The 13,606-nt window shown below is 36.3% G+C and overlaps 1 protein-coding gene across 1 annotated transcript in view; it reads left to right on the top strand.

The window, feature by feature from the left end:
* The first annotated feature begins 2,355 nt into the window (after nucleotides 1-2,355).
* Nucleotides 2,356-13,606, top strand: part of asap2b (ArfGAP with SH3 domain, ankyrin repeat and PH domain 2b) — a 32,627-nt gene continuing 21,376 nt past the window's right edge. Inside the window, exons 1-4 of the mRNA XM_049483284.1 lie at nucleotides 2,356-2,806; nucleotides 9,092-9,164; nucleotides 11,456-11,601; nucleotides 13,136-13,210. Of these exons, the coding sequence (XP_049339241.1) occupies nucleotides 2,681-2,806; nucleotides 9,092-9,164; nucleotides 11,456-11,601; nucleotides 13,136-13,210 (420 nt within the window). The 5' untranslated portion in view covers nucleotides 2,356-2,680. The remainder of the gene's footprint in view (nucleotides 2,807-9,091; nucleotides 9,165-11,455; nucleotides 11,602-13,135; nucleotides 13,211-13,606) is intronic.

Genomic DNA, 13,606 nt, shown 5'->3' with positions numbered 1-13,606 from the left:
CAATTACACAGTCTGCTACCGTTATTAAATAAAATAAATGCTAAATAATGTGTAACACTAGTCAGCTCCACTCCACGTTACTGAGATAAACCGCTACGACCCTGCAGCTAAACTATCACAACTCAATAACAACCCGTTTAGGTTTAATGGTTTATAATTCATCCATATCAGTAAATCTGTGGTTCTGATATTAATAAATTGATCTGGATTCTATAAGCGAGTCTGAAAGGGTTAAAGTGAGGTTATACTGGGTCTGATAGAGGTGTAGCAGTTTAATAGATACTTACAGAAAGAGGCGGAGTGTGAGGAGGTGAAGCCTCTGGAGCACCAGACTCCGCCTGTAGAACAGATACTCACTTTAATTCATGCTGATCCATCTCCAGCTTTATTTCTGACTTTTATTCAGTTTTATTCAGTTTAGTTCCTGATGGTGAGTTTGGTGTAAAACGAGGGAAATTTCGAGCTTACTGACCTCAGGTGGATGGACGCTCGAAGTCCGCCGCAAGTCCATGTCCGACCGCGGGGCGTCGGTCCTCACAACGATCCGGTTACCTAAAAGAGAAAAAAACACAACAAAAAAACAACAACAACACAGAAAGCACAACAATTACAGAATAATTAAAAGAGAATGTAGATAATTAAACAATCCAAAGGATAAATCAGGTGGTGGGTCAGTAATAGTAGTGAAATCTCTCTCCGGAGCGGAAAAACTGCTGCTGCGCGTAAAGCTCAGAAACAGTTTAAATAAAAACAAATAAATCGAGTCTTATACACCGTGCGCGCTCCCGCGGCTAAAAGACCCGTATGCTTTTTTTTCACAATAATATTATTACTAATAACAATGATAATAATAAAAATAACATTATTTATTGTTATTATAAAAGAAATAACTATAATATTCATATAAAAATAGTTTATAGCCTTAAAAATATATTGTGACGCCACGCGCTTTTACGTCACTAAAGTCCCGTATGTTTTTTTTTATTTGAAGATATAAATAATTTTTTTAGTAAGAAATATAGTTTATAGCCTTATATAATACTCCTACTACTTCTACTACTACTATTACTGCTACTACTACTACTAATAATAATCTAATAATATTAATAATAATAATAATAAGATGATGAAGAAGAACATTGTTAATAATACCGATGATAATAATATTATATAATATTATAATATATTACTATTACTATTATATATATATACATATATATAATTGTTATTAATAATAATAATAATAATAATAAAACGTTCTGCAGAAGGCTTTGTGCAGTGGCCATAAACATTAATGCAAGGCAAAATTTGGTCAAATATCATGGCAATTAAAATAAACAATGTCACTATGAATAATTAAAATCGTTTGCTGCACCTCTAGATCAACCACGTTTTCATTGCATGCTAATTTTCCTTAAGTGATTATTTTTGATATTTGTAAGGGCCACAAGGCACAATATTCTGATAATGACTGTTCCACTTACATCCACTTGATGTCAGTGTTAGACATTGACTAAAACCCTGGCAAAGAAACAGAAAATAACTGAAATGTACAAAAATTACTATTCTTTACTCTGTTTTCCATTTGCAAAATCATACTACACTTCCTAATATGCAATTTTTAATTAGCAATAAACAGAAGACACTCCAGGGTGGTGCTTTGGTCAGGCCAGGTTTTTTATTTTCCAAATTACGCACACGCACACACACACGAACACATGGCTGAAGTCCATCTTTTGATATTCTTGTTGTTGTTTTTTGTACAGTAGTCACAGTCTGACATGAGCAGCGTAAGGCTTTACATCTAGCTAATGTGTCTGAAGTCAAATCCAGCATAAATCAGTGCACTGGTATGATCTGGACTGATCTACTACAGATACATAAATGCACAAAATAAATAGGAGTGGGAATGTAGTAGCAACATGAAGTCCAAAGTACAAATTGCTTTAGCAGCATAGATGAATATGAATGGATATCAGTAACATGAAAAGTAGAAAAGTGATAAAGTGTCTCAGTGCGGGTAAAGTGTTGATGTTGTTGTAAATATTAATTGTTCTTGTGAAGTGTCAGTGCAGTGTCTTGGCAAGGTGGAGTTTAAGAGTCTTACAGCTTCTGAAATTAATTAAATACATATACATTTGTAGTTGCAGTAAACGTGAAAAGAATGTATGATTGTACATGACATTTCTTGTTCGTTTAATTCAGAAATTCATTAGTTTTTTTGTCAACAGTTGAACTTTTTACAGTACTTACAGTGATTGGTTCAGGTTTTCACGGTAGCCGCTGTGATTGGTCGGTGCTATCGGTGCGCTTTTCTATTGGCCGGCCCCTCCCCCGCTGCTCTGGGCTGTGTGAGGGGTGAGTGCGGAGCGCCGGGCAGGTAGAGGCAGGGCTGCTAGAGTGAAGAGGTGATCTGAGGGAGTGTAATGGAGTGAACAGAGAGCTGGGTGAGCTCTGTGCGCTTCTCTCTGAGGGGTGATGGAGTTTGGTGAGTTGTGGTCAGAGACAGTTAGTTAACTCTGAGGAGGAGGAAGAGGAGGTTTAATCAGAAACGAGGACTGGACTCTTCTTTCTGAGAGTTACTGATTATTATTCCTGTGTGGAGAAGGAGGAGGAGGAGATCAGCTCTCCCTGTCTTATTCTTATCTGATATCGTGGTGGTTGAGGAATCCCCGCAGTCATGCCGGACCTGCTGTCAGTGTGTGAGTTCATGGACATTACCAATGAGGACTATAAAGCCCCCACCACCTCTATCTTCACCACCCGGATGACCCACTGCCGCAACACAGTGGCAGCACTGGAGGAGGTGAGTGAGAGAGAGAGAGGCTTAAACTCGGAGTTAAACTCAGTTATAGAGTAAAAACAGTGCGGAGGTGTAGACAGGGCGTGTGTTCAGTGTGCTGAGAGGGTTGTTTAGTGTGTTTGCCGCGGACTGTAGTCTTCCTACAGGCTGTTTTACTGCAGCAGCCGCTCTTGTTATGGCGAGCAGTGAAATTCTTTGCCCAGAGAGGAAAGGAAAATTACTTCCTTCTTGTGAAATCAAAGGTTTCTCCATCCTACTGTAGCTGGAGGTGAAACCTCGCCCACAGCCTGCTGCTCAAGGAAGCTCTTAGCCCATACAAATATCTGTGTGCTGCATACGTTACCTATAAACTCAACATATTTCTAAATATAATTCTCTTACACCAGAACTAGAACTGTTAAATGGACACTCATTACAGTAGTCAACACTGAACTTCCTGGAGGAAGCTCCTCTCTTACTGAAGGAACTTGCTCCACAGCTGGTAAGGATATGAGTATAACTCTCAGTCCCTGCACATTTTAGAAGTTTCTCTGCTTTACCACACCCCTGAAACTCTTAAAAGAAGTGTTAATGAGCCAGGGTGGGTTTCCCAAAAGCTTCTTGGCACAACAAAGATGATTAGTAGATGGAATTCTTAGATAAAGTCTTACTGAACACTCTCTCTATCTCTCAGTTAGGGGTAGGTGAAACGTCCCTAAAATTATATCACGATATTTCAGGGTATTTTTGCAATAACAATATTCTTGGTGATACAAAAAAAAAAAAAACAAGACAACCTTAATGCAACATTAACACAATAAAGTATGCAGTTAATCTGGGAAATTGAACACTGTAAATTTGTTTTAAGGCAAATTAATTACGTGATAAAATAAAGAGGCCTAAATCTGTCTAGTTTCGTACTTTTAAGTTATCTTTAAGAAAAAAAAGCTGTCAGAAGTAAACCTCTAAAGACAGTTTGTATTATAACACTGTGTAAGGACCCACTATGTTTAATGATACCACAGAGAAAATAATTAAGTGTAAATTATCTCTCTGCTTAATGCAATCAAATCAAATCCTCACAGCAATGCTCCAAAATCTTGTAGAAACCCTTCCATGGACAGTAGAGACTCCAACAAAAGCAAGATGAACTCCTTAATACATTTATTATCTTTGACTTTAGAAGAAGTAATGAATGTGCAGGTGTCCCAATACTTTTGTCCATGTTGTTTATAGTTAATTTTTATAGGACACATAAATAAGTGTGTTATACATTGGAAACATAAGTGGCAATGTATTATCTTTACATTGTTTAAAGATGTAAATATTGCAGTGTTTATGTTAGGAAATGTAAAGCGGTGTTGAGTATCAAATGCCTTTTATTTTGCCAACAGTCAGACAATGTAAGCTTCCACTGTAGTGTATGATTAAACTGCTCTGTGAGGATAACATAAAGATCTAAGGTCATAGTGGGTAATATTTGCTTATTCTGGTTGATAAAAAAGTGGCATTTTAATTTATAATCCATTAAATGAGGTTCAGTTATTTGATTTAAACAATTGCAATATAGTTCCAATACACAGTTCTACTGTGTTGGACGCATTTGGATATTGAATTGACATCCTATAACTTTTCTAAAGTCATCTAAAACATCATAGTGCATGTCTCTGTGGAGCTGACAGTCTCTTTTCTTAGTTTAGGCATCTGTTTTGTCACTGTGGGCTCACAATGCGGAAGTGATTGCTCCACACAGCTGATTTTAGAGTCCAAAGCAATATTAGAGGTCAGGCAGTAGAGGAAGTAAGCAGCCAGGTCACCCAACCATCTGAGAGTAGTAAATCAAGGACATTGACCTTGGAATAATGGTGCTCCCTGCAGTACTTTTGGGATAAGCTGGTGAGTTGGAGATGATGATGGTGCAGTGATGATCTTCCAACTTCCTGACCTTACTAACATATATGTCACTGCAATTAAATCCTCACCGCAAAGAAAAATCTTTAAAAAGCCCTACCTGGAGAGTAGAGAGAGTACAGACTCCAACAAAATCAATACATTATTTTTTTCTAATATGCTTGATTTTAGAAGAAACAATGAATGACCAAATGTCCCAATACTCCTGTCTATATAGTGTATAGTTAATTATCATGCGTTCTTCTGCTTAAGCCAACTAACGTGAAAACTTGTAGTTTATCAGACAGCTTTATTACACATCATCAGACGGGGGTTTCCCATTTAAACTGGAAAATCTGGCTCTACAGATTATGACAGCAACTGCTGTAGGATCATAGAATTCATGTATAGTCAAGATGTAGAAGTATCCCTCCAAGCATTCTTTTTTCTATTTATGAAATTTTTCTTCAGAGAAAATGCAGATTTTTCCACCCTGATCAGCATATAGATTTCATAGTTTACTAAAAAATCTTTAAAAAATCTTAGAAGTCAGAAATACTGTATAACTGTACAGAAGGAGATTTCTCTTTTATTCTGAGATTTGTGTTCTTCACAAAGCATTAGGAGATACAATTCAGAAATTGCTGACACTTTTAATACAGTATTGATTATTGATTATTTCTCTTGAAGCAAAGAAGTGTTTAATAGGACGTATTTGTAGCAGAACGACACAGATTTAATGGTTTCAGTTTCAATATGAAATAAAGTTAGGAAATGTAATTTAGGTGTAAAATATTCAGACTTTTTATGTAGATCTTTTATGTCTATTTATCTATATCTATTTAACAATATTGCTATATTGTTATCCAATGGATGTTAACTGCCATCTTCTTCTAATTATTTATTCTATTGCATTAAATTTTCTAATGTCAAATGTTATGAGGATAAAAATACAAAAGAAACACTTAACCAACCACATAAGGTACCACAGCACCCACTTGACAGCATGTAATCATCTGCCAGAGATAACGCTGCAACCCCCTGGGATACCATAGCAACTGCCATATTAAGCATGTTCTGTCAGACACCACAAACCATACCCATATCTGGCCACTGTGTGCATGTGTGTTGAGGTGGTTTAAGTGTTGCAAACACGCACGCACACACACACAGACATAAAGTAAAGATGGTTGTCAGTTCTACTGATTGACATGCAGCACTTCTCTTTCCAGTTCTTCCACTGTGCTGTGTCCTGCTGAAACCTGCCGCTGGTGGAAACTCCATGCTTTGTGCATTACTCTCGCCCGCCTGCGCTCTCTCGCTCTATGAAATGTGCTACCCTAAGGCTCTTATTGCCCAGGTTCCTGTTTTTACTTGCCCTCTTTCTCCCTTTGCTTCTCTTCTTTGTTTCTTCTTCTCTTTCTCTCTCTCTGGCTCTTGTCATTTTTGTTCTTTGTTTTTCTCTGTCTTGTCCTGTCTCTTGTTTTGTTTGCCCACCTCTCTTGCCCTTGTTCTCTGATTGCCAGTACTCTCTCTCTGTCTCTCTGTCTGTCTCTCTCTCTCAGTGTCTGTAAGCTCATTTACCAGCACTTCCTCACCCTCATTTGTGCAGGAACAGTCATAAAGGTTTTGTGTGTGTGTGTGTGTGTGTGTGCGTGTGTGTTGTCTGGGCTCTCTGCACTGGCTCTGTCCGAGCAGTAGCTCATTATGTTTAATGTGATTGGATCGATGGAATAAGCATTAATTAAATAAATGGACTCAGCTTCTCTTTGATAAAAGAATGCCTTTCTAATCTGATGTAACATGTTTTGAACGGACTGCTTTGGTCTGCATTGTTTAAACACTGGGCCTCATTCACTATTATGCTTTTTCATCTTAAGAAAAGACTTTAGACAAAGTCTGAACCAGATTTACTATTTGTTTTTAACTGATAAACTGTTCACAGCTATAATTTCATACTTATAAACCCCAGTGTCTTAAACAAGAAAACAATGGTTATTTGCAAAATCTTCATAAGAACTGGATGAAAGCACACGTATGCTGAACATTAAATACTGATATGGAGAGTTTTTGTCTGTATTCTGCATTAATCAGAAACCTAATGGAAAATGAGGCAACAGAGCAGTACTACTGAACATCGTGGCAGTGTAACTAATATGAACAAGACATAGAACAAACTTTCTCAGAAAAGAAACTTGTGACAGATATTTTACCCCACTTTTTCAAACTTTTTCATTGGTTCTTCCTTATTCTTTTTTTGTAGGAAGCACAGTATCACAACCGCCTCCACAGTTGCCATGTTTGTTGTTCTCAGAACTGACTGTTTTACTCTGAACATCACTGTAGTGGAGGTATTACTTAACATCCATGCCAATGTAAAGCATGCATAGAATTATGTGAAGTAACATTATAACATTTATAATGGATGTATTAATTTTTGTATGTAAAGGGAGCATAAATGAGCATTCAGTCCGCTTTAAGAATCATTTCCTTTAAAGAAAATAAGGCTCATTGTACAGACAAAAAGAACATTTTTAATTTACTACTATTTGTCTTTTTAAAACAATCTATGTCAATTACATGAATTGCAGGTGATTAAGGTTTTATTAAATTTCATTACTAATGTCAATATCAAACTAAACAGTCAGTGTAATGGCAGGTTTATACAGATGTAGGCAATATACTGTAAAGTTTCTTAATGAGGTGGATTAGCCTTGGTGTTGTGCCATGCATGTTACTGTGTAAACAGTGAGTGTGCACTGCTGGGCAATCCCTAACTCCATCCCCACATCTGAGCCAATTCCTGCAGCATGACTCACCCGGGGGTACAGGGCGTCTGCATGGAGAAGGCGTACTTGAATAACTGAAGAAAAGGAAATAAGAACAATGTGTATGAACTGAAGGGCTCTAGAGGATTAGCTTTTAAAGTAGATAATAAACTGCTACAAACAATAAACCACTACAAAGCTAAAAATGGCTCAGCTCCTCTCTAAAACACATTAGCTTAAGATGCACCTTCTCTGTGAGGCACTAATACATATTAAAAGCTCATACTGCACTTCCTATGTCTAGTTTTTGCTCTAGCAATCTCTAAGATCTGACTCTAGAAATTGTATCACTAACAGTATGGCTTGTGTGGGTAAATTCTGGTAGTATTTGAGCTGAACGTATCTAAATTTGGGGAGTATCTACACTAGCTTTGGATGTTCCAAGTGAATGACTAAGCACTTTTATGAAGCAATATGGAATCTTTACAAGGCATTAAACTGGCATTTAACATTCCTAATAGACTTTTATTTTGTAAAGTATCATATCACTTTCTCCTATTCATTCTTTTAGTTATCACCCCACAGATGTGCACATCTCCTCTTAATCCCTTTAAATGTAATATTGATACAAATACACTGGAAATAACCATATGTGGTACCAACACAGCAACCACAAGACAACACCTGAGCAACTGCCTATGACACCAAAGCAAAAACCCAGGAGACCATAGCAGTTGCTTGGCAACAACCAAGCAACCGCTAAGCTACATCATGGTCACTTTGCTCTATAGGAACCAGTTTACATCAACTTAGCAACACCACAGCAACCACCAGGAATACCCCATCAACCAGCCAGTTTAACTTAAAAACACCTTAAAACCGTCTTGAATACAATACCAATCACCACAGCAACCATTTAGGATACCTACCAAATCACCCCCATAGAACCACATATCATTTTCTTAACAACCACCTGGAACACTATAGTAACCACATAGTAGCCTCCTATTAACACATGGCAATCACTTAGCAACTTCTTAACAACAACCTGGTATAACATAATATCCACTTAGCAACACCATGGCCACCACCTAGCAATTGCCTGGAAGCGGAAACCAGCATTCTGTGTTCAGGAAAAGGAAATATTTTCTAGTTTTATTGTATTGTTGTTTAGCGTATATATATGCACTAATGATTCAGCAAATGTTTTGTGAATCTGTTTAAATATTATAGCTTAAAATAATTATAAATTGAAGTAAATAATCAGTTTGATGCTGTAATGTAGTAACTGAATTAAACTGAGGCTCAGTATTTAAACCACTCTCCAACAAATACCATCGAACTGTGTATCCTCTTGTTGACGTTGTCGCTGGTATTTTATCCATAGAAATGTGGTCTATAAGATCCAATCTATAAGCATTTAAAAATGAGATAAACTGGGAGAAATGCACTGTTACAGACACAACTCTGTCTGTATGTGTGTGTGTTTTTGTTTTGATTTCCCTGTTTCTGTCTGTGCCATTATATAACTGTGTAAAAACTAAATGACCAAAAAGATTTACACCATGACTGTATAGAAAAATCTTGCTCTCGTGTCGTATTTTATTTTATTTTATTTTTATTAAAATTCATTATTCATTGTGTTTTGCAGGCTCTGGACGCAGATCGCAGTGTTCTGAGCAAAATAAAGAAGTCTGTGAAGGCCATAAACAGCTCTGGTCTCTGTAAGTTCACTAAACTGATTAGTCTTATCTTACTGCCATATTTAGTTTATGTAATGACCTTAGCCTGAATTCAGCTCCTTTCACAGCTGTGCTGCTTTCCACAGTGGGGAACAGTGGTTATTGATTATAGCTTTTATAGCTTTTGTTCATCTGAACTTCATACATGAGCATGAACTGCACAGAGGCTTTTATCTATTGTCTTAGTAAAACTGAGGTCACTAATTAGGTCACTATTACTCCAGTCAAGGGGAAAGGAAAGTCTCTTAGGTTAAAAAAGAGAAAGAGCTGTGAGTTTTGTTTCACATTCCATACATTCCGTCTGTGCACATTGCTACCTGTCTCAGCAAGCCTCTCTCACTCTTCCCCTTTCTACACTCCAGCACGTTCTCTGTCTCAGTCAGAGACAAAGAGGTTCCCTTTTTAATTGCACACTGAAATACATTATCTGAACTCATTCTGTCACCTGTCATGCTTTTTGGCTGCAGTTCTGTTTCTTTATTCCCTTATGCTCTGTGACTTTATTACAACATAAGCATTACTAATAAGTATGGTAACTACATGTAAAGCATTGCAACCTGTCTGAGTTGTTCCTAAGTTCTAACAGTGGGGAAAAAAACAGGAAACACCAGTAGTTCAGATGAATTTAGGAGGCTAAAGCTTTAAGGATGAGTGTGGTTCACCCCTTTATCTTTGGCCCTGGAGTGATCAGACAAATGTAATTAAAATGTAATGGAAGCTAATTAGTACTGTGCTAAAGGCAGCTCTCTGCATTAACCCTCCTGTTATGTTACGGGTCAAATTGACACCCTTTTTTAAAAAAGTTAAAAGTATTTTTATTTGTATAAAACTTCTTCTGCTTGCCTTTAATTGATGTTTTCAACATTTATGAAAATGGTTCATATCACATATTTGCAACCATCCCCTGAAAAAAACGAAATTTAAACAAAATTGCTGTTATGTTTAAATGTTATGTAAAACTGTTGTGTTTTATATGAAAAGGGGTGAATGATCCTAGTAGAGATAAGGAGGTAAGGAACACCATTGCACTAAATGTTAGTATTATAATTAGCTATGGTGTTAGTAATGAAGTATTCACACTGCTTGTTAGGATTTTTTTAAATATTTATTTATTTATTTATTTTTGATGATATAACATGCACCGGGTCAAACTGCTGTTCCTGACAAAAGAACATAACAGGAGGGTTTAAACAAAATTATTGATCATGTTTGTCATGATTTAGGCATGCATCGTAACTGCACGTCTAAATCATCCCACCTTCCCTCAAATCATGTTCTGTTGCTAAGTAATTTTAAAAAATATACTTGGTTATTGGGTTTCTGAACATGTTATAGACATACATTGTGTTCTTACTGTACCTCTGCTCATCTTTGAGGAGATTTATTCACTGTGAACTCTATGACTGTTCAATACTTTCATGGGGATTCATTTTTATCAGTTTGGATTGCAAATGAAATGCCTTTATTTGTTTAGTAGACATCATGTCGAATTACATTTATACTGTATCTATTGCATTTACATATATATCTGTAAATGTAAAAGTTAATTATAGGTTTATGGTGCGTTTACTACTGCAAGTACTTTAATAGAGATTTTATTTTTCTCAAAGCATGTAAAAGATATGTGTGATAATAGCTAGTTGTGTTAGGCTGTGAGAAATGTTCTAATAAGAATATTGTTCATGGTATATGGTGAGGTCGGTACAGGCTGTTTCTTTTGTGTTGGATTGTCAGCAATTTATTGTTCCTCTAAAAGTTCATGAACAATTCTTCCTGGTTCAATAACATACAGCAGATTTAACAGACCCCAGATCCCAGTAATGTCAAAAAGGATGACCCCTGCGTCCCACCCAACAGTCAGTGTGATAGTAGCCTGATTTCTACACGTGTTGAGCTGCCCAGTTATGTTGCATTGTGTAACATTTCTAAAAGCTGTGACAATTCTATTATTTATTATTTGCTTTTAAGGAAGAACAAGATTGGCTTCATGTTGTAATAGGGGAACTAGTGGTAGGAATTGATAAAATTTTGGTATTAGATGGGAAATCTAACCCCTTAAAATCTCCAGTTTGTTTAAGAATCTATTCTTAACTTCTATGACTGGTTATAGTAAGCCTTGAATAACCCTGGATGTTCAATTCCTGTTGAGAAAAGTCAGAATGAGCTTTACTGACTGTTGTTGCTTTCAGTTTGGGCTTTTCTTGAACCACAGAGGGAATTGTGGTTTTGATGTGTATGTGTGTGTGTGTGTGTGTGTGTGTGTGTGTTGTCAGCTCATGTAGAGAATGAAGAACAGTATATCCAGGCTCTAGAGAAGTTTGGAGAGGCCTGTGTGTACAGAGACGACCCAGATATGGGAGCGGCCTTCATTAAGTTTTCTGTCTTCACCAAAGAGCTTACAGCTCTCTTCAAGAATCTGGTAAGTTTCTCTCTCTTATGCATAAATACACCCCACACATCATCACAATAATTACATTATCCGCTTTCATTCTGCAGACCTTAATATTGTGCTTTGTGTTTTCATGATTGTTGTTTAAAAGGGTGTAACTGCAGCAATATCCCATTCGATTATTGATATTTCAGTGACAGTGAATTGTCTTAAATTATTATAAAAATTATAATAAAATAAAAAAATATATAATTTATTATAATTTATCACAATTATTTCCAGGACAACATATAGTCCAAAAATATTAATATTAATATAACAATTGTTATCGTGATTGGCCTACCCATATACAGCTCTGGAAAAAATTAAGAGACTACTTCAGTTTCTGAATCAGTTTCTCTGATTTTACTATTTATAGGTTTATGTTTGAGTAAAATGAACATTCTATAAACTACAGAGAACGTTTCTCCTTAATTCCAAATTAAAATATTGTCATTTATAGCATTTATTTGCAAAACAAATGGGAAATGGCTGAAATAACAAAAAAGATGCAGAGCTTTTAGACTTCAAATAATGCAAAGAAAAAAACAAGTTTATATTCATAAAGTTTTAAGAGTTCAGAAATCAATGTTTGCTGGAATAACTCTGGATTTTAATCACAGTTGTCATGTATCTTGGCACGTTCTCCTCCACCAGTCTTTCACACTGCTTTTGGATAACTTTATGACACTCCTGGTGCAACAATTCAAGCAGTTCAGTTTGGTTTGATGGCACACACACACACACATACCCATACAGGCCTGTCATGATGACTACATTATCAACTTATTGTAGAATACATTTTGCATTTTGCAGACCCTAATCTTGCTCTTTGTGTTTGCATGTTTGTTTACACAAGAATGAATATCAACAAAACAAACAGTGCATCTACCAAACAGTTATTAATAAAAGGTTCATTGTTGTCTAAAATGGTATAACTGCAGCAATATCCCATTCTTTTATTTTATTCTATTTTATTCTATTATTCTCTTATTCTATTATTAATATTTTAGTGGCAGAGGATTGTCTTAAAATGACAATAATATAATTTATTGCATTTATCATTTCCTCAAATATCGACAGGCCTGCACTTATATTTTCTTTCGCTCTTTCTCTCTCACTTTTTTATTTTCTTATCAGTGTTTCTGTTCGGCCTCCTTTAGCTGTTGTGTCCCCGGACTGTTTGCTGTGGGAACCAGAGCAATGATTGTGTTGCTTTTCCATACATGGCCAGTGTTAGTGAGCTGTGTTGCTTATTTTGCAGCTGCCTCTATTCATTGTTCTCACAGACCGTTCAGACCGCACAGCTCTCTTTACACTGATCCCCAGGTTCACAGCTTTAAAACACCACAGTTTAGGTTTAATAAGACCACACAGGCTTCAAAGTGTACGTTCAGTATGGTGAATTATACACACACACACACACACACACACACACTTCAGTAATTAGAAACAGAGGTTACTTCGTCACCAAGCTGTTCATCATGCTGAACTTAACCTATCTGACTCACTTCTGTGTTCACAGCTGCAGAACATGAGCAACATCATCACTTTTCCTCTAGACAGTCTGCTGAAAGGAGACCTGAAAGGAGTTAAAGGGGTATAACATCACTTCAGTTTTTATTTTACTGTTGTTGCTGTTAAAAATATTATTACTACTATTACTAATAATAAAATTATGCTGAAATCTTATATTAATAATGTTACTATTTAACATTTGTAGTATACATTGTGTTTTATCTTGCATCTTAAGTCATTATCTTATGAACACTTTCTTGTTTTTACACTCACTGTCTACCCCATGAACTCCACTGATCATATGGTAGCACTTTGTAGTTGTATAATAACAGATGGTAGATCCATTAGTACCAGAACAACACACACTAACCCGCCACCAGCATGCCAATCAGTGTCACAGCAGTGCTGAAAGTTGACAATAGTTTTTTATGCCCAATGGAGCTGAAAAAATGGACAGTGAGTGTAGAAACAAGGTGGT

The sequence above is a fragment of the Astyanax mexicanus genome, chromosome 1, assembly GCF_023375975.1.
Source record: "Astyanax mexicanus isolate ESR-SI-001 chromosome 1, AstMex3_surface, whole genome shotgun sequence".
NCBI lineage: Eukaryota > Metazoa > Chordata > Actinopteri > Characiformes > Acestrorhamphidae > Astyanax > Astyanax mexicanus.
The sequence above is the reverse complement of the archived record's forward strand: the minus strand, read 5'-3'. Positions and strand labels throughout refer to the sequence as shown.